The following is an 11,525-nucleotide window of genomic DNA, read 5'->3' as shown; positions in this document are numbered from 1 at the left end:
GACATAAAGGCTCTGTCTCACAGTTCCCTGCGTTTAGACTCATCAGGGAATGCAGCAATCGGGCAACAGGTAGTGGGTTCAAACTGAAACAGAGGAAGTTCAGGTTAGATATAAGGAAGAAGTTCTTTACTGTGAGGGTGGTAAGGCAGTGGAAAAGGCTGCCCAAGGAAGTTGTGAATGCTGCATCCCTGGCAGTGTTAACGGCCAGGTTGGACAGAGGTTGTCATGGTCTAGTGAGGTGTCCCTGCTCATGGCAGGGGGGCTGGAACTGGATGCTCTTAAGGTCCTTTCCAACCCAAACCATTCTGCGATTTTATAGGTAACTCAGAAACCTAAAGCGGAATTGGATACAGCCCAAAACCTGAGCTGGCGGCTGCAGGCCCGGCTCCACCAGAGCTCCCAGCCTTTCCTCTCCGCTCTGTTGTGGCCTCCAGGGGACACACGACACACCGGAAGACACTTCCTCCGAGGAGCAGCTCCCTGAACCAGCCGCACCAGAGGAGGATGTCTGGCAGGAGAGAGGCCAGCCCCTTTCTTCCCTTGTCCCCTTCCCCTTACCGCCTTCCCTCACACCACACTGCCCCCGCCACCGCCACCATTCCTCGCCGCTCCCAAGATGGCGGTAGGAGCGGGCTGGCCCCGCCGCCGCGGGTCCCCGTCTCCATAGCAACGCGGCGCAAGCGGAGGGGGCGGGGCTACAGCGGGCTCTTCCGGGCTGGCCCCGGCGGTGACGTGTCGGCGGGGTGACAGCACCGGGCGGCAGGTGGCGGCGGGGGCCGCGTGCCGGGCGGCCACTTCCGGTGAGCTCGGGGACCCCCCCCCCATCACAAGCACCCCTCTCAGGGCCGAGCCCCGCCGTTGTACCAGCGGTGGTGCCGGTGATCCTCATCCCCACACCGAGCCCTGCCAGGGAGACACCCCCTAAATGGTCGCGCCGGTGCCTGGTGTACCCTCCTCCCCCGCTCTGAGGGCAGAGGTGTCGGGCCTCCGGGAGACCCCGCTGCTGCCCACCAGCCCGGCCCGGTGAGAGGTGCGAGGCCGCTGGCAGGAGGGGTGCGGTGTGGCGGGGTGGTGCCGGTGAAGCCCTCGCCCTTTGGCGGCCGGTGGGGTTGGATGCGGTGGTAACTGCCTCCGGAGACCGCTGCAACGGTGTGGGGCGGCGTCACCGGCGCTTTGATGCTGCCGAAGGATGAGCAGAAGCAAAGCGTGTCTGCTAATTACTGCCCAAATTAGACAGGAAATGAAATGGGGGCTTGGGGGGGGGGGGGTATAGAGTCATAGAATGGATTGGGTTGGAAGGGACCTTAAGATCATCCAGTTCCAGCCCCCTGCCACAGACAGGCACACCTCACCCTAGACCAGAGTGCTCCAAGCCCCATCCATCATTGCTTGTTGGCACCAACATCCCAGTCACACTACCAAAAAGCCCGTGAGGAAAACAAGTCTCCATAATGGTGCTGCTAAGGCACACAGACATACCCATCTGAATGGGATGGCAGATGGGTTTTAAGCACAGCCACTTACACATGGGGCTTTTTGTGAAAACAACTTGGGAAAAGCTTTGTGTAGCCTCCCAAGGTAAGAGGAGAATGCCAGAAAGTAGAACATCAGGTAGACTTCATAAATTGATACGAAGTCAAGAACAAAATTGAGATGTGTAATGATGAAGGGGATAAAACTGTTAAGTATCTTTAGCAACTGTGTTGCAGGTAGAGTGTGTGGAGAAGCAGCTTCCAGAAAGGACCACATTTAGTTCTGTGCTTTGGAAACACTGTGCGGAAAGCACATATGTGGGTTTTGAAGCAGGTGTCATTCAAACTTGAGGACTTTCTCCTGTTTCGTTCAGAGCAGAGAATCAGAGACACCTGACATGTTTTTCAGCTTTGGTACAAGAACAGAGGCCATGGTGTGACATTGAAAAAAAGACAAACGAAGAAGGGCGCTGGCAAGGGTGATGGTTGATTCTCTGCAGTTTTCTGTTGAGGTCACTGGTTTACTGGGGTTTATTCTGTTCTTTCTTCCCAGGGAGTTTGGAATAAGCAGTTTCAGACAAAGAGGCTCTGCTTAACCGAAACAATGTTTGCAGATTTGGACTATGATATTGAGGAAGATAAGCTGTGAGTATTTTGCTTATCTTTCCCTGTTCTTTGTTAACACTAGAAATAGTCTTTGCAACCAAGACCTTACGGGAGTGGATAAATTTACCTGCTCCTGATGCTTTGTGCTGGAGAGTCAGTTTTGCTGTTCAGTCCTGATTTCTTGCTTCCCCTGGAGACTGGGGATGGGCATTGCTGTGCTGCTGAGCAAAGGAGAACGTGTTCTGTTGCTCTGGGGTAACTATTCTGCATTCCTGATTGCAAAGCAGTGCAGAAAAACCTTCTGGAAATTAGTGGCCTTTGCCAGAGGGAAAAATGTCTATAAAGGAGGATAGGAGGCAAGAAGAAGTGGACAAAACTTGGGACTTCTTAGGTCTGTAAAGAGAAAACCACTGGCATTCCCTGAGCAAGTAAAAGGTTTGATTAGATCAGCAATGAATTTAATGTGTAGCACTTGTCTTGCATTTCATTTATGCTGTGCAAGTCTTCCTCTCTCTCTAGCACTATGGCCCATGCTGTTAGACTTTGTGGAAGAGATAAGTTTTTCAGTTTGTATCAACCAGAGCTGTTTCATACACATGCAGCTCTGCCTACCATGTTCAGTTGTTCATTTCCCTCTCTCTCATTACAGGGGGATTCCCACTGTACCTGGGACAGTGACCCTGAAGAAGGACTCTCAGAACCTGATTGGGATCAGCATTGGGGGAGGAGCACAGTACTGCCCCTGTCTCTACATTGTCCAGGTGGGCACTCAGGGAGGATGAATAAACCATCTGTGTAAAACAGTTTCCATCTCAGATATGGAAAGCGTGGAGAGTCCCATACTATTTGTTTTCCTCAAAATGGGAGACATCATCTCACTTTCCAGTGAATAAGATTTCCTTGCCCTAGTACCTAATGGGTATGTAAGAGACTTCTGAAATTATCCTTCTTGGAGAGCATCTTAGAATTCACGGGGGAACAGTGTGACCTTCTCAATGTGAAGAAGTCGTATGCTTGACGACGTATGTCTTGGAGACAAGAACTTCCTGAGGGAACTGTATTACCAGCCTGCCTCTTTACTATGAAAGGGGAAAAACTACAGCTTCACCATGCACAAAATACAACTGAGTTAAATAGGAGGAATGTAATTGTCTGGGTTTTTGTTCAGTAGCCCTCTATTCACCTTGCTCTTCCTCTTGATTCCAGCCTAACTGTGCTCTTTCTCCTCTCCACCAGGTATTTGATAACACTCCTGCAGCCTTAGATGGCACTGTAGCAGCTGGTGATGAAATCACAGGAGTGAATGGGAAGTCCGTCAAGGGAAAAACCAAGGTGGAGGTGGCCAAGATGATACAGATGGTAAAGGTGAGAGGTAGGAGGGGGCCAAGGGAGCTTCTGGGTCATAGTTTACAGTTTATTGTCCATTGGTAAAAGAATCCACTGCTGCTTGCTTCCAGCACAGCAGTTTGGGATTTGCTCTTTCTACAGGGAGAAGTGACAATACACTACAACAAACTGCAGGCCGACCCAAAGCAGGGCAAGTCTTTGGATATTGGTAAGACTGGTTTCTTTCTCCTTATAGTGTTAAAATTACATGGATGGGTGAAAGACTGGTCCAAGCTAAAACCAGAGTAAACCTTTGGTTCCATTCTTCCTCTTAAATCAGTCATTTTGAAGTGGATGCTGTCAAAGAGAATTACAGGTCTAGAAAAAAAAATCCTTGCCTTTCTTCTTGGAATAGTCTTGAAAGGTGAGGCATGACTTGTTACAGGAGGCTTGTTTCTCTGTGGTTAGCATGGATGGTGAAACTCAACTAGGTAATAATTTTATTTTTAATACCTGTAAGTCATGCTGACTATTGAGATTTTCACAGAAATGAGGTACGCAGAAATGTGTCTGTCAGAAGGTACTGGTTGCAATTTCTAACCTTGGAAGACAGTGGTGAAACACACCTATCTGCACTGAGTTTTGTACAACCATAAACTTTATAGGAGAGGAGAGAGGCTTATTTCTAAAACAAAGCGTGTATTTTGAACTAAGTCTTCACGGTTGTCTCCTTTATATGGTCACCTTTCTGGCTTTCCTAAAATAAATGTATCTATTCTTTTTGCTTTCATTTCTTTTTATGGTGATTAAGGTGCTAATGAATTGCAGGGGTTCAGGAAAATCATGAGGAGTGAGATGGATTTCTGGGGAAACAGAAGTGTGGTGAAAATGTGGCATTTTCCAGAGATGCTGAACACTGGCTTCAGCCGAACTCTTGGAAGCTGCAGGCACTTGGCACCCCTGCAAGTTTGCCTCTAAATAAATGTAGCTAAGTCATCCGATTCTGAAGAGGTTGTTAACTGTCTCTAGTAATTTGCACCATCAGGAGGTGACAAAAGGGTTTAACTGAGATCCAAAAGATAAAAGCAAACAAAGGGCTAATTTTGATCCATGAATTCTGTCTTGCTTTCAGCCTTGTCTCCTGACCTCAGTTAAGTAAACCAGCAAGTAGCATAAGCAAAGTTTAGTTCCAAGTATCATGATAGGTGATTTATAGCAAAGTTATTGACTGGAATAGTCTTCCAAAAGAAGTGCTGGAGCTTTATTGGTTGGAGTATATAGGATGTGAGAGCAGAACAGATAGACAAGACAGCAGATGTGCTATACACAGCTGGATTGAAAATCTAGTTTCTATGTAGGTGGGTTGGGTTCTTTCTTTTTTGCTTGCTACCTCAATAGTGAGTTAAGTACAGTTTATTCAATGCCTGAGAAACCAGTGAAGTATGTTAGTGAGCTTTTCATGCCCATGGAAATGACCCTGATCCTGGTTTGCAACTCTCTTTTGGCCTTTAGTATTGAAGAAGGTAAAGCACCGGCTGGTAGAGAACATGAGCTCAGGGACAGCGGATGCCCTGGGCTTAAGCCGAGCCATACTTTGCAATGGTAAGTATTGTCCAGGAGGACATTTTCTTAAGGAAACACTTACCCTATTGTGCTTACCTGCTCTTTATTGTTACTTGAATGGCCCACGTGATTCCTTCATAATTCTTCTCTTCTGCTTTGCCTCACTGTTGTGATTGCCTCTGCCCATCCTGAGTGATATATCCTGTCACTGGGGCCACTTATGCTAGCTAGGGTCAAATTAATTTAAAGTGGGGAACCACTTAGCGATTGCCAATAGGTGATGACTCCACACTGTAAAATAAGTTTGCAGTTGTTTTAAAAGCTTCTCATGCTGGGCCAGGAGACAGGCATTAAAAGGTGAGGGAAATTTGAACCAGAGGCATGAAACTGTTTTTCCAGTTGATCAGGTCTTAACCATGCAATGGATTTGACTGTTCTAATTCTGTATTCTGATTCTTGTTTCCAATTAGATGGACTAGTGAAGAGGTTAGACGAACTGGAAAGGACTGCAGAGTTGTACAAAGGTAAACAGCTTCTTCCATTAAACACCAGAGGGGGGAGAGGGATACCTCAGTTATGTTGCAGTGAAATGACTCGAATGCTTTTTTCTGGCTTCTGGCACAGGCTTGACAGAGCACACCAAGAGTCTTCTCAGGGCTTTCTTTGAACTATCCCAGACGCACAGAGGTAAAGAATCTTGAGTGAAAGGAGCAGAAATCTTTGGCTCTAGTTTCAGGAGTTTTAGCCAGTACATAGATGTATGGTTCCCTTGCTCAAAGAAAACTGAGTGTTGTGGAAATGAGCTGGGAAGGGCTGCTCTTTGGCATTGGCAGTCTTACACATGGGACATGGAAATAATGCCTTGCAGACCTCTGGTCTTTAGGAGGCAAGATTCTTCTCCAGGGTCAGCTTCTTCCTTCATGTGTTTCTATTTATTACCCTCATCCAGCATTTGGAGATGTTTTCTCTGTCATTGGTGTACGGGAGCCGCAACCAGCTGCCAGTGAAGCCTTTGTGAAATTTGCTGATGCCCATCGCAACATTGAGAAGTTTGGGATTCACCTGCTAAAAACAATTAAGCCGGTAAAGAATATAACTATAGGAGTACAGGGTCTGGGGAAGAGGGGAACCTAGAAAGACAGAAGCCTGCCTTTGAAGGTGTGATCTTAAAGATCATTCATTGTAGGAAAAGCTGTCATTGCTTTCCTTCAAGGAACTCTCTTCATAAAGAACCTAAGAGGTAGTGTAGTGAATATGTCAATCTTGTCCCTTTGACTTTTGCACATGAGTGTATTCCTCTCCTTTTCTTTTGAGGATGAGGGGGTAGTTTGATCAGTGTAGTCTCTAGAGCCCTTTCCCTGATATTGGTACCCATACTTAAAAGATGTCACTAAATGTAAAAGAGTTTAGGTAAACAGTCCAGTAATAACTTCAGGATTTTGATCAGTATATGTAATTTAGAGTCTCCAGGGGATCTGTCCACTTATTTTAGTAGAGGATTAGATGTTGATTTGGGCACCATTTTCAGTGCCGTATTGAATGGACAGCACTGGGTAGTGGGCCTTTGAATCAGGGAGGGTGTTTTCCAGGACCAGTTGAAACAAGATGAGTTGAAAGAAGGTGAATTCAGGCTGGAAGTTAGGCATGCATTTCTGAGACTTGAACTACTTGCCGGTGGCAATAATGGATGCTCTGACTGTGATAATTCTGAGTCAAGATCAGACATTTTCTTTCAGATGTGCTGTAGTTCAAAAAAAGAGTTAACTCGAGGCAATCCCATGACCTGTGCTGATTCGAAGGTTGTACTTGATAAAATGTAGTCATGCTTTTTGGTCATACATTCAGCAACAGGATGTTTCCCTTGCAGATGCTTACTGACTTGAATACGTATCTGAATAAAGCCATTCCTGACACAAGGCTGACTATCAAAAAATACCTGGATGTCAAGTTTGAGTATTTGGTGAGCTGCTTGCTTGCTTTTTAAATGCTGGTTGAAATGAAGTTTTGTGGAATCATAGCCTGACCTCTTGGACTCCCCAAAAAAGCTCTCCAGTCCTCATTTTTCAGATAGTTTTAGATTGTTTTTCATTAGCTAAAGTAAGTAACTGTCAAGGCATAATTGCTTTTATTTAGAGCATGCCTTTTATTTTTTCTCTTCTACTTGCCCCGTGTTTTCTGCACCCAAAAAGCATGGGGTTGTGCATCTGTTCTATAACTGTAGGAATCTATTTTCTTTCACCAGTTGAGAGGAGTATTTGGAGCTGCAGCCCTAAGGCAAGTGAATATGGCAGCATCTCTTCCCACATCAGTCCTTCCCACAATTCATCTTTTTTTTTTCCTTTTTCCCTCCTTACTTACTCCCTCCTCATACTTTTCTGGTATTGTGTTTTCCCAAACAGTAGATGAGCACAGGATTTTTCTCTTACTAGGGTATACTTATCTAAAGTAGTTGCTTCTGTAATATAAATATTAAGCACCTTCTTTCCCCCCCACCGTTTTCTCTCATCTTTCTCCAAACAGATTTTCTTTCCACTAGGGATGTTTAATATACTCTGATCCCACTGTGCTTTCCCCAGTGCCCCTAGCTGTAGCATTGAAGGAAGGCTTGAAATGGTACACCTGTATAGCTATGGGTGATGACGAAATCACTTCTAATTTTTAATATTTCCTTCTGTTTTAAATTCTGTAAAGTCTTACTGCCTGAAAGTCAAAGAGATGGATGACGAAGAGTACAGCTGCATTGTGAGTACCACCACTGTGACAATGACAGCTGCATACTCTCTTTCTGCAGCTTCCCTATACACACTGCCCTGTAATTGTAAAATAGCTCCTTGCCTGTTTGCATGAAAACAGTGAATGCATCCTAAGAATTACACACATTTGTTCTTAACGTTTTAGAAACTGGAGATCCATAAATGCTGTCTGGGGAACACTGTCATGAATCACTAGTGCTATGAAATAGCGGAGGGACCAGACATCATCTCTGCAGCTTGTTTGCTCAGTGGTTGCCTATCTCAGTGTTAAGTAATACCAGCGTATGTAAGGAGGATTAAGGTGTTATCTTCACAGATTCCATTTGTGTGTAGTGTACAGCATATAATTAATTCTGGACTTGTTTCTGAGAAATGGAGGTTGAGCATCTTCACAGCAAAATGCATGTGAATAGTGCATTTGTAGTTGAAGAAAATTGATTAAAGGATCTCTCTTAACAATAGGGGATTTAGGGGCTTATGACTGTAATCCTTAACAGCTCTGTTTAAGATAGCTAAAGGTATCCCCTACATGAAGGGGGTGTGGAACTAGACGATCTTAAGGTTGTTCCAACCCTAACCATTCTATGATTCTGTGACTGTGTGATTCTATGTCCGGATGCCCTGCATTAAAGTAAGATCTTGTTTTATCCTAGGTATTGATCTCAGAGCAGGGATTTGATTGTTTGGAATGCCTAGTTCCCAGTGCCAGGAAGGAATAAAACTTTCCTAAGATAACATTTAATTATATCTTTCCTTGTAAATGGGAAGGAAAGAATCCCAGTCTTGACCAGCAGAGTAACATCTTTGGGTTTTGGAGCATGCAGCGTGCATTATCAAGCCATAGTCTTTAACATGGATTTTTGTGTAGTTATGTTTACTGATGCAAGAATGCTGTTCTGCTGACAGACCTAACCCCTTTCTCTCAGAACTATTTTGCAGGACAGTGTATCAGTCCCTCCCTACTGTTTTCTAGTGTTGTGTCTGGATGGTTGTAGATACCACAGAGTTCTCAGCGTAGATGTATAATATGTTACGCAATCCATATAGAATCATACAATAGTTTGGGGTGGAAGGAACCTTCAAAGGTCTTCTAGTCCACCTCCCCTGCTCTGAGCAGGGGAAGCTTGCAGAGGAGGTCAGAATTTTATGTCTGATTGAGATAAATTAATATATCCCTCAGCTCTTAGACTCTTGTTCACAGTGCTTGTCTCAATAGTTCAGATAAGAAGCCATCCCACTTTTCCAGGCTGAGTTGTAAAGTGCTAGTCCTTTTTGCTTTGTGTAGTAGTGATGTTTTTCTTTACTGTGGCTGGTGTGTATTTGGCCTTCAGAGTGGCCCCACTGACTGCCAGTTGTTGACCATGTTTTGTGCTTCCTGACTGCAGTTGCAGTGATCCTGAGAGGGCTGTAATAACCCAAAAGCACTGCAAGTCCACAACAGCCAACAAACTTTGCATACAAGGTGTCCCTGCCCATGGCATGGGGGTTTGGAACCAGATGATCTTTAAAGTCCCTTCCAACCCAAACCATTCTATGATTTTATGATACAAGCACTGTTGTGGGAGTCTCTAAAATGGTGCTGTGTTTTTGGCAGGCTCTGGGTGAACCCCTCTACCGGGTCAGCACTGGGAACTATGAATACCGCCTTATCCTGCGCTGCCGGCAGGAGGCTCGCACGCGCTTTGCCAAGATGAGGAAGGATGTGCTAGAGAAAATAGAGCTCCTGGACCAGAAACATGGTGAGTATCGCTGCTGTGGCCACCCCCTGAAAGGGTCAGGCAAACGTGGCTTTGGCCTTCATGCCTCTCCTTGATCTCAGCTTGGAAATCTTTACTGAAGAGCCCTTTTGTGGCTGTGCCTGAGACATCCGCCCTCAGGGGACAAAAGGGATTAATGCTTAGGAGACTATCTAATGCTTAGGAGAGGGAGGCTTGATCACAGCCTTCTCTCTGTCTGGGAAGGGGGTTTTCACGCACCTGTGTTGTTCCCAACATGTTCCCAACACTACAGTGCAGGACATCGTGTTCCAGCTCCAGCGTTTTGTCTCCACCATGTCCAAGTACTATGACGACTGCTATGGCGTGCTCCGAGATGCAGATGTCTTTCCCATTGAGGTGGACCTTGCTCGCACTACTCTCAACTACGGGCAGAAGGACACATACACGGACGGTGCAGAAGAAGAAGAAGGAGGAGAAAGCGAGCGAGAGGGTAGCAGGAAGGAACAGGCAAATGGTGAAAAGCTCATTGATGATGCCTGAGTGGCCAAAGGAAAGACTTTGCAGACTGTTGTAAATGTCTGTTTCACATAACGATTCATCCTCTGAGATTTCTGTGTATGTCCAGCCTGGAATTCCTCCTCTGCTTTGGGTGGCGGTAGCTGGTTGGATCAGTACCAACCTCTGCTTTCTCCTCTCTTCCTTTGCTTGTTTGCCTGGATATTCCTTTTACTCCTAGAGATTCCTGCTGCCCAACTTGAATACTGAGGTGTGGGGAGGAAAATCCCCTCCCGCACCTCCATGTGAGCGTGTGCACGCAGGACACTGCCGAGCATATAGGGCAGCAACCACTCCCCTCTGTCTTATGGAGGCCACTTAAACATCTGGAAATGGTTACAAATGGCATGAAGAGCCCCTTTCTGTCCTCCACTTGTGGTAGGGGAAGCTGTTGGCACCAGCATTGTTTTCTTCATCCCACTGCTCACTGTCTCCAAGCTTCCCATTCTCTGGCCTGTTTTGAGCTACTTCTGTCTCTTCTGTCCATCTCCATGGGCTGCAGGACTGATTTCTGTAGGATGATCACTGTTTTTAAGAAATAGAAGTCCAAACTGATGTCTAGAACTGGTGGTAGTACATGTGATCGGATCACCGTCCATCCAAGGAGCTGGGGGAACCCCTCAAAGCAGGGACTGATGGGAGTATGTGTCTGGTATGCGGAGCTGCAGATGCAGAAAATCTCTTCCCCTGGCTTCCATCCTCTTCAAAGTCACTGTGCTCCTGCACAGCTGGCACTGTCTGCACACTCCATTGCTACAGCCCAGGGCTAGAATCCTGTAGGATGTGGCTCTGCCCTTCCCTGTGGGAAGGAGGGACCTGGCTCAGGAAAGAGCCCCCCTCGTCAGCAGAGATGCTGAGGTAAGAGTGCCTGTCTGTGGCAGACAGGTTCCTAGGAGTGACAGCAAAGCTGCACCTTTCCATCGTTCTCTTTTCCACATCTCCTTCATTATTGTATGGCTCTTCAGCTAGAGAGGAGAGACAGGAGCCTTGTGGAGAGAGGAAGGCATGGCCTGTAGGCAGAGGCTTTGAGATTTTCTAGTGCAAAGCATGAATAGCATGCTGCTCCCCCACTTTCCTCTCAGCACAGCCATTTGTGCCCTGGGCCAGCCAGCACCAGTGTCTGACATCCCATTCCCAGCACAAGGGAAGGAGGGGAAGGAAAACTGAGGTAAGTGAGGCTGCATCTTTCCTCCTTCCTTTTCTCCCTTTGTCCCTGTGGGCTGATCCCAGATGCAGATGGCACTTTCTCTTCTGGCAGACCGCACAACTGCCAAGAGCAGTGTGCTTCTCAGAGGCAAGGGTTTTGACTTCTGTCATTACATTCTAGTGGTAGTGAGAGAAGTTATTTGAGGGCATTAATTTATGATCAAGATGTTTGGTTTTCTTTGTTTTTTCTCTTCGATTTGTCTTTGGAGCTTTGTCATTTCTGTGTGTGCCTGGAAGAAAGCCATCCATGGTTAAGCTGCTCTGGAAGATTTCAATGGATTCTGTTGTACTGACTGTTGTCTCTAATAAAGAAAAATGTGACATTT

General features: G+C 46.2%; 1 protein-coding gene across 3 annotated transcripts; it reads left to right on the top strand.

The window, feature by feature from the left end:
• The first annotated feature begins 766 nt into the window (after nt 1–766).
• Nucleotides 767–11,525, top strand: PICK1 (protein interacting with PRKCA 1). 3 transcript variants are annotated; one of them, XM_061364447.1, is made up of 13 exons: nt 767–800; nt 2,026–2,117; nt 2,728–2,839; nt 3,315–3,443; nt 3,567–3,633; nt 4,917–5,006; nt 5,438–5,491; nt 5,592–5,654; nt 5,917–6,050; nt 6,835–6,927; nt 7,659–7,709; nt 9,315–9,459; nt 9,731–11,525. In XM_061364447.1, the coding sequence occupies exons 2-13, from the start codon at nt 2,077–2,079 to the stop codon at nt 9,976–9,978; spliced, it is 1,227 nt and encodes a 408-aa protein (XP_061220431.1). In that variant the 5' UTR covers nt 767–800; nt 2,026–2,076; the 3' UTR covers nt 9,979–11,525. The 3 variants fall into 3 exon arrangements, with proteins under 3 accessions (XP_061220431.1, XP_061220440.1, XP_061220421.1); XM_061364456.1 differs by lacking the exon at nt 767–800 and adding an exon at nt 990–1,023; XM_061364437.1 differs by lacking the exon at nt 767–800 and adding an exon at nt 1,066–1,208 and having other exon boundaries at nt 2,030–2,117.

This window comes from Neopsephotus bourkii, unplaced genomic scaffold (assembly GCF_033783945.1).
Source record: "Neopsephotus bourkii isolate Nb327-2 ecotype Australia unplaced genomic scaffold, CSIRO-AGI_Nbou_v1 NB_107, whole genome shotgun sequence".
NCBI classification, from domain to species: Eukaryota; Metazoa; Chordata; class Aves; order Psittaciformes; family Psittacidae; genus Neopsephotus; species Neopsephotus bourkii.
The sequence above is the reverse complement of the archived record's forward strand: the minus strand, read 5'-3'. Positions and strand labels throughout refer to the sequence as shown.

Bases quoted from the DNA above. Each gene is read 5' to 3' on its own strand.
- PICK1 (XM_061364437.1), top strand. The intron at 2,840-3,314 runs GTGGGCACTCAG...CCTCTCCACCAG, and splicing joins CCTGTCTCTACATTGTCCAG to GTATTTGATAACACTCCTGC. The intron at 5,492-5,591 runs GTAAACAGCTTC...CTTCTGGCACAG, and splicing joins GACTGCAGAGTTGTACAAAG to GCTTGACAGAGCACACCAAG.